We start from the raw sequence: 14,206 nt of genomic DNA, 5'->3' as shown, positions 1-14,206 counted from the left end.
TACACAATTGAAAAACTGAGGTTAAAATAACATTTCTAAATTAAGAAAAACATTTTGTAGAAAAGATAGTCTAACTAGCAGCCATGGCCATGTAGGCTACTAGGTTTAGGTTATCTCAGGTACATATTTTTTTTTTTTTTTTTTGAATGAAGTTCTTTTCTTTTTTTAATTTTTATTTATTTATGATAGTCACAGAGAGAGAGAGAGAGGCAGAGACACAGGCAGAGGGAGAAGCAGGCTCCATGCACCGGGAGCCCAACGTGGGATTTGATCCCGGGTCTCCAGGATCGCACCCTGGGCCAAAGGCAGGCGCTAAACCACTGCACCACCCAGGGATCTCCTCTCAGGTACCTATTTTGCAGAGTCACAAGTTACTAATAAGCCATCTTATCACCTCAAGGCAGCCACCTGAACCACATCACCATAACCTGAAGGAAACCTCCAGGTATGGGTTAGTGTTTCTGATCAGCCTTTTTTTTTTTTTTTTAAACTATTTTATTCATTTACTCAAGAGAAATACAGAGAGAGAGAGAGAGAGAGAGAGAGAGAGAGAGAGAGGCAGAAACACAGGCAGAGGGAGAAGCAGGCTCCACGCAGGGAGCCTGATGCGGGACTCGATCCCAGGACTCCAGGATCACACACTGGGCTGGAGGCAGGCGCTAAACCGCTGAGCCACCCAGGGATCCCCCTGATCAGCCTTTTGATGGAGGCTCACCTGACTTCACCTTGCCACTCACCTATCACGTGCCTACTGGTGAGAGGGGGAGTGAAGATAGTCCTGACCCATCCTGTCCCCTGTGCACCCCGCTCATGAGCTCCACCCTTTCTGCCTGCAATGGAAGGCATCCCTCTCCAGGACAGCAGAGGCCTGCTTGCTCTGCTAGGATGTGCCTGGCACACTCAATTTGCTTTTCCCATAGCAATGTATCATTTAGGAGTTACTGATTGCCTCACTTACAGCAGGTTTAGCTCCTGCTGTCTCCTACTGTTTTACTAGGTTGCTACTCTCTGGTTATCTACAGCTTGGCAATATACCCTGATTTTTAGGTCTCTCTGTGCCCCTCTGCCCAGCTGTCCTACTGTATTTTTCTAACATTAGTTTTCCAAATTTTCTTCTTACTTTTCTAAAGTAAACTAGCATGTAACTCTGATATCCCAACAAATCAAGTTGTATAGTGATTAGGAGCCCAGATTCTGGAGCCTAATGATGTAGGTTTGAACCCAATAATCCCCAGCATACCACCTGGGGACCTATGACAAGTCACTTAACTTCTATCCCTCACTGTATAGTGGAGATCATCACAGTACCTCCTTCATAGGGTTATTGTGAAGACTGAAATAAGCCATGTAAAAAGAATGTTTAGCATAGAGCTCAGAGCATAAGAAATGTTATATTTGCTCTTTCTAGTATTATTTCTTCTATATTCGCTCTCAAAGTCTTATAGCCTTTCTTCTTGCACTTTATACTTCCCAGGTATACGAATATTATACAGACGCAGTAATTAAACTTCCCATTACATGGACTTATTCTTGCTCCTCACATCACAAAATTAACAGAGCTTCCTATCTTTAAAATTCATATCCATCTCCCTCGCCCCAAACTGTTCCCAGAACCCTAATTCATTCAGTCTGTCTCATTCTCACTATTTAGATTTTAAAATTTGCTCAGGTGTTGTAACAGAACTGCTTTTCAAGGAATTAAAAGTTTGTTCAACACATTGGGTTCAAGAGAGTAAGGCAATTTAAAACATATAAATATAGGCTCCAATTTCCACTCAGTTCTTTTCTTTTTTAGAATCCAAAAAGCTAGCTCCATTTGAAGGGCCCAAAGTCTGTTGTTTTCACTCTTTGGCAATGTTCTTGCCAAAGAAAGTTTCATCTCAATTTTGGGATGTCCAAAAGTACATTAGGGTTGTATAAACAGATACATGAGCAGAGAAATATTCTTTTTCTGTCTTCACTGTTCAGCAAAATTAAGCTTTATTTTCCCCTGAGGTTGGAGAGAAAAAAAAATTATTTTTTCCCCCCTAATAGCACTCTTTTCTGCTGCAGGAGATTGCTGTCAAGCAGACTTTCTTTCCAGTTAAACTCATTACTCTCTTCTTGAATCCTCTACTGGCTTCATGTGAATTCCAGGGTTTCCCTTCTAGGTCTAAGAGCCCTACAACTCCTTTTCACCTAACTCTCCTTGTTGCCAGACCTGACTTCTTCCTCACAGTTATCCAGGGCTTGGTCTTCTCATTTACTAAGTGTTTATCCATCACCTACAAATACACAGACTGTCATATGTTAATGTACTACGTTACCAATGTGACACTGTTCACAAAGGGATCTCGAGTGAGAAAAGTTGTTAGTAACCTGGGCAACCTCTGTACACAGTCCTTCTCGTCACCTAAAGACCAGCAAACACATCCATCCTCTCATACGTCAACTCTGTGTCATCTGGGACAGGATGTGGCGAATTCCAAGAACTACATGTTCACGTCATTGTATTTCCTATGCGAAGACTCAGATTCAAGCTTCTCCTACTGCACAGTTTATGCTAAACTACCATACTTGATTCAAGTTCTCTGGTAGCTTTGTTGTGTGTGGCCCTTGTCGACAGTGTCTTCTTTGATAGTCCCAAATCACACCAGAGTATTTGGGACTACCAAATATTTCTCAGAGTATTTCTCCAGGGAATAGAACACCTATGTAATGAGTAGATCCCTGCTGCCAACGTGGTTGGACAATGTGAAGAAGAATGAATGTGAAAAGCTCAGATTCTTACTAGAATAAGGTTTGGTATTCTATGAAATTGTCCACACACAGGTAAAGTTTTACCCGAAACATAACAGCTGCACTACTAAAAAATCTTATTCAAGGCCAGTTAATCCAGAAGCCTATTGATCCTATTGCCCAATATTAGGCTAATTAACATATCACATACACATAATTCTAATGTATAAAAGACTTTTCAAAATGTAGGTTAATCATCAAAAACCGGTTTTGTGAGAAATCCAGATAAGCACGTAAACCTTCATTTGTATCTGATGTGGTTTTGAAGGTGTTCTACTTAAAATTTCAAAAATCATAGGCAGTGAGACCCTGTAGATGCTTTACCTCACTTCTAGGCAAGGCTCGTAAGCAAGAAATCCAAAGGCAATAATATGCAGATAGAGGTTGATGTTAATGAATCATTTTAAAAACATGCATTCTAAAATAACTTGAAATGGAGTACAGGCAACTCCAACTCAAAGCTCTCTAAAGATTAGTAAGTTTTCCCCCCAAAAAATGCCTCGAAATGGAACAGTACAGATAATTCATTCCCAGGGCAGCCCCGGTGGCACAGCGGTTTAGCGCCGCCTGCAGCCCGGGGCGTGATCCTGGAGACCCGGGATCGAGTCCCACGTCGGGCTCTCTGCATGGAGCCTGCTTCTCCCTCTGCCTGTGTCTCTGCCTCTCTCTCTCTGTGTCTCTATGAATAAATAAATAAAATCTTTAAAAAAAAAAAAAGATAATTCATTCCCAGTCTTCTACTTCAGACTCTGAACTTCAGCTCTGGTACCAAGAGAAGGAAAACCACTCTTCGCCTCATATGAAAAAGGGACAGTTGATGGAAATTCATGCACTGACTTACGAGCAGAGTTTTTCATTCTCATTAAAAGCCAGTTAGTTTTGCTTTTGCTTTGCCTTTCTCTCTCTGGGGGTGTATGTTTTCTTAATGTAAGTTGATTTTAGGTTGTCTCCAGAAATCACTGTCTCCTTAATTAAGTTGGCTGAAACACCAAGTCTCCTTTTAGATCTGACAGATGAAGTCCTAAGTGTTCTCTAAAGTCATGCTCACACGTTCAGTTACAGTAAAAACTCATGTTACTCTGCACAGATGGGATGGTTGCTGAGAGTGTTTTTACTAAAAATGAGCTGCTACTAAATAACCTTCTTATATTAAATTATTTCGATTTATTATATCCTGATATATTCTGATATTCCAACAATGTTCTGAATTCATAAAGTACCTCTTCACCCCAGGGTTTAAAAGTTTCACTCAAACATACATCCATTAATCTCTCAAACTGCCCTATGAAGTCAAAAGAGCATATTCTAACTCTGCATACAAAGTACTTCCAGAATGAGCTTATAAATCAGTCCTATTTTCAGACATATGCACAGAACACTACAATCCTACAGCTCTGCAATGGAGAAACAAAATTCTGTATAGAGGTGGATCTTAAATAATCTCCAGTAAATATTTTAAGACTGAAAACAATTTTTTCTACTGTTAAAAAGATACATTTAAAAAACAAACATGTGGCAGATACAAAGTTGCTATAAATTCTGAAAATAGCTTACCTATTAATGTAACTGAGGGCAACATAGGTTGGCTGCTGTAATTCTTGTTTTTCTAAGACACGTGGATCTGTATCTGTAATAAAAACACAATTATGATTTTTCAGCTTTTGCATTAGAATATATGAGGATGCCTAACATAAAGAAATAGGGGCTAGACAGAGAAACAGATTTAACATTGCTCTTTTTAAAGAAAACCCAGGCAGCAAAGCACAATCATTTGTTCATTCATTCATAAATAACAAGATATTACATTACTTTTCAAGGGAATTCCAAACATCAACAGTGATAAAATGTCCATCTGTCACACAAACTCTTGCACAATCCCCCTCATAAATATTGGTTTTCACTGCTTACAGTTACAATGTTGGCATGGTTTTTGGAGGGTAATCGGCCTAAGAAAGAAAGTCTCTGTTAATTATGCTCACTTGAATGCTGGAACAAATTAGTTGCCATTGGAAAGCTCCATCAATTTGAAAACCCACTGAGTATTGTTCTTGTTCACTGAACACTTTTCTGGGTTTGGATTCACATTCTGGAGGGCAGCTCTTCTCCTTTTTAATTGTATAATGGGTTTATTATAACTTTTTCTAGACTCTCATTCAGGAATTCTCATACTGGTTCAGAATCTACAAACACCACATTCATTAGAGGGGCTTTTCTCCTGAAGAGAGCGAATTCAACACCATAGCAACCTTCTGTAATGGTGCCTTTCCAACATGGCGTGCGCGCGCGTGCGCACACACACATACACAAATTGCACTTTTCACAACTAGAAATAAATTCTCAAGCTTCTCACATAGAGCAATGATTGCACTAAACACATGCAAAACACGGTTTATGTAATAAGACTATAAAGGGAGGAAACTGCACACGTTTTTATTTTCCTAGAAAAAGGCTCAGCCATTTCACACAGATTTCTTTTCATTATAACCTCATTTAAAAGCATCTCATTATTAGAACTCTTCCAGCTGCACTTGGCAATAACACCTTCTTTGATGTAATGACAGATGTTGTTTCAAGCACCTTTGTACAGGAAGCGTTTACTGCACGGAGTCGATGCAAGATCTACACGCTAACCCCAAAGCACATTAACAGGTGAGGGGGGGTGGGGGGGGCGCAGACACAGTGGCACAGAGCACGGGTGGCAAAAATGATAGCATAAAAATCAATCTGCAATGCTCTTGACTCCCAGACTAAAACTAGGCGGTAGCAGCAATTTTATTCTTGGTGTTAAAGTTAAAAATCTCATGTTCACTTTATTGTTTCTCCTATGCCAAGAATTTCAGAGACATACTATTCAGAAATCCTGCTTCCTGGGTCTTTGCCATCGCAGGTCCTTGAAAGCCAAATTCTGAAACAAGAGACAAAGATTCTCTGAATGGCTCCATCAAGTCGGGTCTCAAGGTTTTGGCAGCACGAGTGAGAACAGATCAGTAACTCTGCATTTCCTCTCCCTGCTACAATGATTACATATGCAACTGAGGCTGTTTGTACATCACTAGCCTACAGATACAACCCACGGTTCTCTGCATACTGGAAATCACTGTTCAAGGCAAACTTCATTTTCAAATACCTTTCCTTGTGCTCCTCTAAGTTTGCTGTGACCCCAAAGCATACCTTGTTTCTGAGGAATGCTTGTGCCCTTTCCCTGTGTTTGCCAGAGAGGAGTCAGTAGGACAACGCTCACCAGGGAAAGGTGTTTTATCTCCAAAATGGTCCATTGGAATGCTGGGCAGGCCATGTGTGCAAATGGTGACTGACAGACCAATCCTGCAAGGTCTTTGTAGGTGCTTAATGAGGTAAGAAACAAGAGATTGGAAACAAAAACCATGAAAATGGAGAGGAAGGTAAGAACGCACAAGGCAATGATTGCAAATGTCTATGTGGAAAATTTCTCAAACGATCACAAAACACTTTGACCTCGAGTGGAGTGCCTGATGATCGAGGTGTTTAGCTTTTGAGACAAGGGCCTGAGCTTGACTCACTAAAACCCATTCCTTCCAAGCCATCTGGTGCACGATTACATAAGGTGTATGATTTTGAAAGAAACACCATCCTGAGTCTAAAATGTCCATTTAAAGGGGAAAAGAGTTAGGAGGCCAATAAACATTTTTATATCTTCCACTGTTGCCTTTCTTCTTGTAACTGATGCTCAGTCTGTTTTCCCACAACCATCCTCTGAAGCTTTCCTTTGTTTCCACATTATAGAAGTTCAGCTATTTTAAATATGGCTTCTCTAAGCTACCTTGACTTTTACTTTTCTTTCACTAGTGTGTGAGTAGTGAGTAGTAGTGTGAGTAGGTACGCACACAAACACACGTGTATATTATTCTTTTCTTCTTGACACCCCAATATGTCTTTGGGGAAGGGTAGGAAGTACCTTATATAAAATCCTTCAGTTCTCTGATGCTCAGATGAATGATGTTGGCCACTGACATTCACACAAATTATACCTTGTAATTTTCCCACAAAGAATCAAGAATGTTTGCATTCCAGCTGCAAAGGAAGGTACTGAAATACTGTTTCCTTACTTTGTTTCACCACCTTCTATAGCCTATGCTAGACTTATGGTCGCATACCCTCAAATTATTAGTGGTGAAATGGACTTCCAGAAGCTTCCAAATGTCATCCTCTCCATGACAAAAAGACCATCCGGAAGCACCTCGGACAGGATTCTCTTTTCTAGAACGTAGACTCTGCCAACCACAAGAAAGTAGAACTTCCAGACAGATATCCACTAGGCTTTAAAGATCTTTTCTGGATTAAACATTTCCTTGGGCAACCTTTAGAACATTCATTAAAGCCTGGAGTTCTTAAAAATGAAATTAGGCACTTGGTGCCCACAAATCAGGAGAGGCCTACACAAGTGCTACTGGAGGAACTGCATCAGCTGCTGGTCGCAAATAAACATCAGCTCCGTCACTCGCTTCCTGGCTGACTGGTGTGCCGTGATCATGACTCACCATTTTATGGATTTAATTACGCCGCTGAGCACTTCACATTCGGTAAAAGTAGAATAGCTGCCTTTATTATTTCTCCCTCCCTGACAGAAAAGTAACTGCCTGCTGCTAGAAACTCTCTACAGGAAAGGATTAGAGCAACAAGAGACGAGGATTTGCACAGCAGGACGATGACGTGCTCCTCAGGAACACGGAGCGTCCATTGTCAGAACGGGCTGGAGAGAGTAACACTATCCCCTGGATATTACCGAATTCAATAAAAAGAATTTCCTTATACAATGTGCCACGCCACTGAGAAATTTTCTGCATACGATGAGCTGCTACAGAAAGAAATGTGATATGAACGCCAATGGCTATGGCCCCAATCTCCCAGATAGTTCCCTGGCTGGTTTGTCTACGGTGCCAATAAAAATCCGAAACTGGAACATCAGCTACCGCGGCGCAGAGATATAATCCACCTCAGTAAATAGTCTGTGGGAGAGGAACACTTGATTTTTTCATAGCCGCAGGATGCTCCTCAAGCTGGCGACTGGCAAGAAGGCAAGCATTTCTCTAATGTGGCTGTCTACGGCCACATGTAACAGCACTCAACCGCTTTTATAGCACTAAGAAGTGACAAGAAGATAAACCCAAACTTTTTTAGCAGGGCAGGCGACAGCCAAGAAAAGCACCGAGAGGTTCTGGTTTTCTGCCTCATGCCACCCCTTGCTTGCTCACAGATTTCAAGTTGACTGAAGGCTAAGAGGATTCAAATGCTAAGATTTATAAATACCCCAGTGATAGAAACCTATTGGCTTGCTTCAGTTTCTAAAACATCTTCTAAAATAGACGGCGATGCGCCTCTTCTGGCATTGCTACCTCGGGCTGACAGCTTGAATGCTCGGTTGTACGTGAAGGCCTAGACGCAGGCACAAAGTGGAAGAGGTCATGTGGTCCTGGTGACTCGTGGCTTCCCAGATTCAACTGAATGCCAAAGGCTCCCACTACTTCTCAATGTCACAGCACTGGCTCCCACTACTTCTCAAGTGGCGGGGGTGGGGCGTGTGTGTGTGTGTGGGGGGAGGCAGAACCGATGGCAGAGGTAAGAGAGAGGATAGCACTCAGACCCTTCTCATTAGGAAGTGGAATTGCAACATGACCAAGGAACAGGCTCAATCAGTAAGGCTCATGCTCATAGGCTCTGCTGTCTCTGGCGTTGGGAAGCAATGGCAGCTAAGGGGATCTGTGACTTATGTTGAACATTTCATCGTGCTATTCTCAAGCCGAAGTGAAAACTATCAAGGTCATTTGCTGGGTTAACTGAGGCTAATCAAGCTCTGCATTAGGTAGTCTACACTGTTAGGATTTTTTAAAAATTTTTATTTATTTATTCATGAGAAAGAGGCAGAGACACAGGCAGAGGGAGAAGCAGGCTCCATGTAGGGAGCCCGATGTGGGACTCGATCCCGGGGTCTCCAGGATCAGGCCCTGGACTGAAGGTGGCGCTAAACTGCTGAGCCACCCGGGCTGCCCACTGTTACAATTTTATAGACCCAAATTACTTATACATTTAAGAAAGTGAGAAATCAACTGTCCTGCCTCACAACAAGACTACTGAGGTCTCTATTGGTCACAAGCTATTTGCAGGCTGAGAGTGCTATGGGAAGAGGGAGAAATCATGCCCCCTGAGAAGGCCTACAAGTTTTGTGTCTTCCTAACACCAGGCCCTTTTCTCAGTGTGAACAGCCACAGTGGGAGGTGGGGAGGATGTGGGTCGGGAGGCAGCGGGCCACTTGCGGTGCTGGAAGACCCTGGAGAGGCAAAGGCCCACCCGGTCAGACACAGGATTTGGGAGATCCGGGCTGGATACACCACTTTTCTTTGGACTCACTCAGTAATAATTAATGGGCACAGTCTGTTCTCAGTCTTCTCCTAATAGCTCAACTCATAAAACCACCGAGTGTTAGTTTATCCAGTGTGGCCATCCACAACGTGCCCCTGGCCACATTTACCACATCCCTTTCTCTGCACTGCTCCACTGCCAGCACTGTCCCTGTATTTTGGTCCCCGGGGAGGCATCCTCTGGGTACATCCTTGCCCCCTTCCACACTTCTGAGGTGAAGAACTGTCTCCTCTTTTCTCACCTCTCCAGCGCTCTGCTCTGCTCAGTGCCTGGCTGATAGGAGAACGCACACTTATGAAATGGATACACTAATTTTAGGACCAGAAGTGGAACTTTTGATCAAACATGGCAAACTGACCAAGGGGATTTGTTTCTTTCACCATCTGGAGCCCCACTAAAGTAGAAATAAAGCGACAGAAAACTCTCCATGGATAGAAGAAATAGGGGAGATGTCAGCAGACCAGTGATTTCAGCCAGGTTTTGGCAGATAGAAAAGCCCTGCATAAGTGGAAAGTGACCCAGAGAGTAGAAGCAGCTGTATCCTCCGGTGTCTGCTACTGGGGGAGACCCCTGAGCTCGGTAAACCCTGAGAAGCCCTGGCTCGTAAGTGCCAGGTGATGACACACAAGGAATGGGCAGTTCAGACAAAAAACATGGAGGCCTGTTTAAAATGGTTCATTATCCAGAGACAGTGAACCAGGAAAGCATGCAGGGGCGAGGGGAGAGATCAGGGCTAAGAAGGGCATGAACGTAGAAATAAACCTACTCCACTGCTCCCCAGGCCACTACCAGCAGCCAGTTAGAGGATTCCTCTGATTAAGTGGGTGCAGAGAAGATCCCACCAGAGGCTGACATCTGGCAATTCCCCATTAAGTCCTCTCTCCACAGTTAAGTCCATGGTCAACAAGCCTCATCCACACCTCCATCCACAGCCTCCCATCAGCTTTGTATTGCCTTGGTCTTAAATATGAGCCAAGAACAGTCAATGAATGATCATTGGACATTCGAGGGAAGGTCGTGAAATTGAACGGGATACACGGTAACAATGGTGGGGGAGGGAGGTATGGAGAGAAAAGGAGAGCCACAGACTTGGAAGGTCAAGTGCCATGCCTGCTCACACAAGCCCAGGCAATGAGAGGGTGAGGATCAGAAGACTGGCATCCTGAGCACCAGTAGGCCAGCATCCTGACCTTTAAAAAGGCTGCTCATCCTCCGAGGTCAACTCATTGCGACTACCAGTTGTAACACTGGACTCTGTATAGACGACCTTTCTAGAGGTCTAAAAAGCCCAGCATAATTCTACTTCAATGTTCTCTTCATGTTCAGGACTGAATTTGATGAACCAACAACTTACAAAGACCAACTTTTAATTCTTGGCTAGTTTACTTCAGCTGCTGAAATAAATATTTCTTTTTGGGAATGGGCCTTTCAAAAAAAAAAAAATCCTACAATTGCACATAACCAGCCTTTGAATGGATCAACTTTTCCTTAGTTTATAGACACGTCATTTGAAACTTTTCCCAAGCCATAATTTCCATTACAGGGCAGTCAGTGGAAATTACAGTGAGATTCTTGCCTTCCCAAATTCGATGTAAAATCCAGATGCACTTAAGTGTTGCTGTAAATTTTATGAGTTAAATATCTAAAAGTCAGGGACACTGTGCAGCACAATAACACCGCCTATTAAAAAAAGCATTCATGTTCACATTTGTAACTGGAGTTTTCTCCTACAAGTGAGTGAATAAACATTATTCAACCATTTGTGCAAGGCTCTATGAGGCCAATTCATAAACACGGCATGTTGCAGCCTTCCCAGCTTCTGGCATGGCCAGAGGGTCAAAGTTATTAGAAATAGACAGTTCTGACCAGGATGCTTTCTAACGCTTTACCAACCCATCAAATTCCTAAGGTCATTGAAGGCTGCTTGAGAGCCATAGCTATTTTTCCCTAAGTATGAGACATGTAGGCTTTATATCTAGGACACCATCAATCCATACTCTTTTATGGTGACAGAGTATTTATCCACCTGAGCTCTCACTTTGTTACCTTGGACAAGAGGACTGGCCAGAGACCATCATGGCTGCCAGGTATGCTTGTGAAGTGCGCAACCCACATCTCTGTATATGGCAGCCTGGATACTGGGATTACATAATTCTTTCAAACAGGAGTAAGGGCAAAATTTGGTCCCATTTAATCCTTCGTGTATGTGTGTGTGTGTGTATGTACACATAAACATACATGTCTACTTTCCCCAGGAATGAACCTGATGATGGATCCAAGTAGTATGCCACACAGAAGAGCACAAAGGAGCATCTGTGTCACTCCTGGCCAATGGAAGGGCCTTTAATAAGGAGGCATCTGGAAGAGAAGATAGCTAGCTGCTGGTGGGTAAGGCTAGATGACAAAAGAAAAGGCAAGGAGAAGAGGCTCTGAGAACCTCTCTTCAGGGCTGGGAGAGAACGCTGTTTATGCAAAGACACCTCCATTCCTTTTGCTTCAAATTGTCTGCCAAAGGAAATCCTACCCATCCTCCAAGGCATTGGCCTATATACTACCTCTACCATCTGTTGTGCTATACATATTTGCAAAACTGTTTAGCACCCCATCAAAAGAGAAGCTCCTTGGGGGACCAGTCCTTAGATGCCACATATCGTAAGCCCAGTGCTCTGTAAATAATCACTGTGCGTTATGACGTACACATAAATGCATACCCTGGACATGCATAACACAAAAGACACAAAGATAAGCATCCAGTTCAGACAATTCAACTAATAGAATCAGACAGGAGAGGGAAATAGACCCACGTATAACGACTATACCAGTGTAGAGATAGTTACATGAAAAATATACCTACAGATGTTCAGAGGGCAATAAAATGATGCAAAATTAGAATGGAGTCCAGATAGGGTTAATTTGGGAAGGACTTACTGATGAAGAGGAACGGAGCTGGGTTTAAAAGTAAGGTTAGGGAATCTAAAAATGGCATTAAATTTGAAGCAGAAAGCATAGGCGAGAAGCCTGTAGATACTAGGAAAGGCAGTAGGGCCAATAGTAATCCATTACAGAATATTTATGGAGAAACTTTCTTGGGTGCTACTGGTAGCTAGTGGGTAGAAGCCAGGGATGCTGCTTGAAACATCTTACAATGCACACACAGGACAGCATCCCCCATCTTTTCTGCCCCCCAACAAAGAACTGCCTGGCCTAAAATGTCTATAGTGCCAACATTGAGAAACCCTGCTTCAGAGCTACATGAATGAGAAATGGAGCTGTTGCTCCTGGATTGCCTGTAGATGATAATTTTTGTTATTTTCTATTTTCTGAATCAGGAGGCCCAAAGGCTGTGAGGAAGGTGCAAAAGGATGCAAGAGGTTGTTTCCACTTAGAGAAGAGCTTTTTCTTTATGGAAACAGAGAAATGGAATTTGTTTCAAGAAAGACATACTGAATTCTTGCCATATGCTAGTTGCTCAAGGGAAATTCTAAGTCAGTAGATCCACAACTGAGCAAGAAAAATGACACCATTCACCGTTAATAATAATCTAACGATGGACTGTGGTGTAACGATGCCAATATAGAGAATCATACTAACTGCCGTAAAAACAAAACAGGATTCTTAGAGAATCAGACACTTCTCGAAAGCAAATTTTACATGAGCTTTGAACTAAATCTCCAGTTGGAAAAGAAAGAAAATGGTCAGTTGGAATAGAAAAGAGTTTGAGCACATGAGCAGAAACAGAGACCAGCAAGATGTCCAGGGTGGCTGGAACTCTGCAAGACGAGTCTTGCAGTTCAGAGGGCCCACATCTTGGAGGGTTTGAAATGCTCAGGAGCATTCAGACTTACTTCCATAGACAGTGGAGAGGGGCTGAAGATGTAAACCAACAGGTCTGTGTTTTAGAAAAATAACCAGTGGTGGGATGGAGAATGGGGGAGAAAGTAGAAGACAGAAATAGAAGATCTGAGGAAAGGAGAAATGAAGAGACATAATTTTGCTTATGTTATAGAGCTGAGTGCCTCATTATCAAAAGTAAGAAGTATCTAGAAAGTGAAAAGGGTTTGACAGCCAAGAAAGGGAGGTCTGCTTCTGAGGTGTAGAGAGACATTTTGCAGAACCAAGAAAGCCTGGATCTCAAAGCAGGGAGAGATAAAGGACCCATGATACACATGGAAACGGAGTGTTGAAGATGCCATCACACAGCCACACATTCCAGCAGGCCCCCGAACCAGAGCAAGTACTCAAAACAATGATATATAGTAAAAACCCAAGTCTGATTAAAAACTTGGTTATCCTGTCACTCAGCCAAGTAGTAAGCACGAGGGATAAAGAGATCCTACCCAGTATGTAGAAAAGGCAGAGGCTGGACTGCACTAGAAACTGAGTAGTTGGTAAGTATCACAGGAAAAACTAGCAGGGGTAGGGGGTACAGAGTCACAAACGGCCTAGAGTCCAGTGATTTACACGACCTGGTACCCAAGTCTCTGAGGCTCACTCTTGCAGTTACCCTGTCATTGGAAGCCCTGTTCCCACTTCCTGGTGTTGCTTAGGATTTATAATGCGATCCCACACAAGTCAAGCTGCCTCAGTTCAATACTAGCTATACAACCTCTTTAAGTCTTCATTTTCTTCATCTGTAAAACACAAAGATATGGGGCACCCGGGTGGCTCAGTCGGTTAAGCACCTGACTCTTGGTTTTGGCTCAGGTCGTGATCTCCACGTGGTGAGATGAAGCCCCACATCCAGCTCCACACTGGGTAGGGAGTCTGCTTGAGATGGTCTCTCTCCCTCTGCCCTTCCTCCAGCTCATGCTTCTAATAAATACATATTTTTAAAAAAATGTTGATAAAGATAGTACTTTTGCCCCGGGGCTGAAATGAGGGATTAAATGAGCAGTGTTCGATGTAGCTACTACTCAATTCTTCAGCCTGTGAAGTGTTTTGCAATTAAATTCCGCACTGTCCTGCATTGTCTCCATTTTATAGTCAGAGGCAGAATGATGCAGAGAAAACCTAAGAACTCATCATTCACACA

The 14,206-nt window shown here is 42.8% G+C and overlaps 1 protein-coding gene across 2 annotated transcripts in view; it reads right to left on the bottom strand.

Moving 5' to 3' along the window:
* The window catches only part of JAZF1 (JAZF zinc finger 1), a 336,302-nt gene that overhangs the window by 139,940 nt on the left and 182,156 nt on the right, over positions 1 to 14,206 (bottom strand). For both annotated transcript variants that reach the window (XM_072783660.1, XM_072783661.1), the window contains exon 2: positions 4,333 to 4,405. In XM_072783660.1, coding sequence (XP_072639761.1) covers positions 4,333 to 4,405 — 73 coding nt within the window. The remainder of the gene's footprint in view (positions 1 to 4,332; positions 4,406 to 14,206) is intronic.

Source organism: Canis lupus, chromosome 18, assembly GCF_048164855.1.
Source record: "Canis lupus baileyi chromosome 18, mCanLup2.hap1, whole genome shotgun sequence".
NCBI classification, from domain to species: Eukaryota; Metazoa; Chordata; class Mammalia; order Carnivora; family Canidae; genus Canis; species Canis lupus.
Note: the sequence above shows the minus strand (reverse complement) of the source record. Positions and strands in the feature narration are given on the sequence as shown.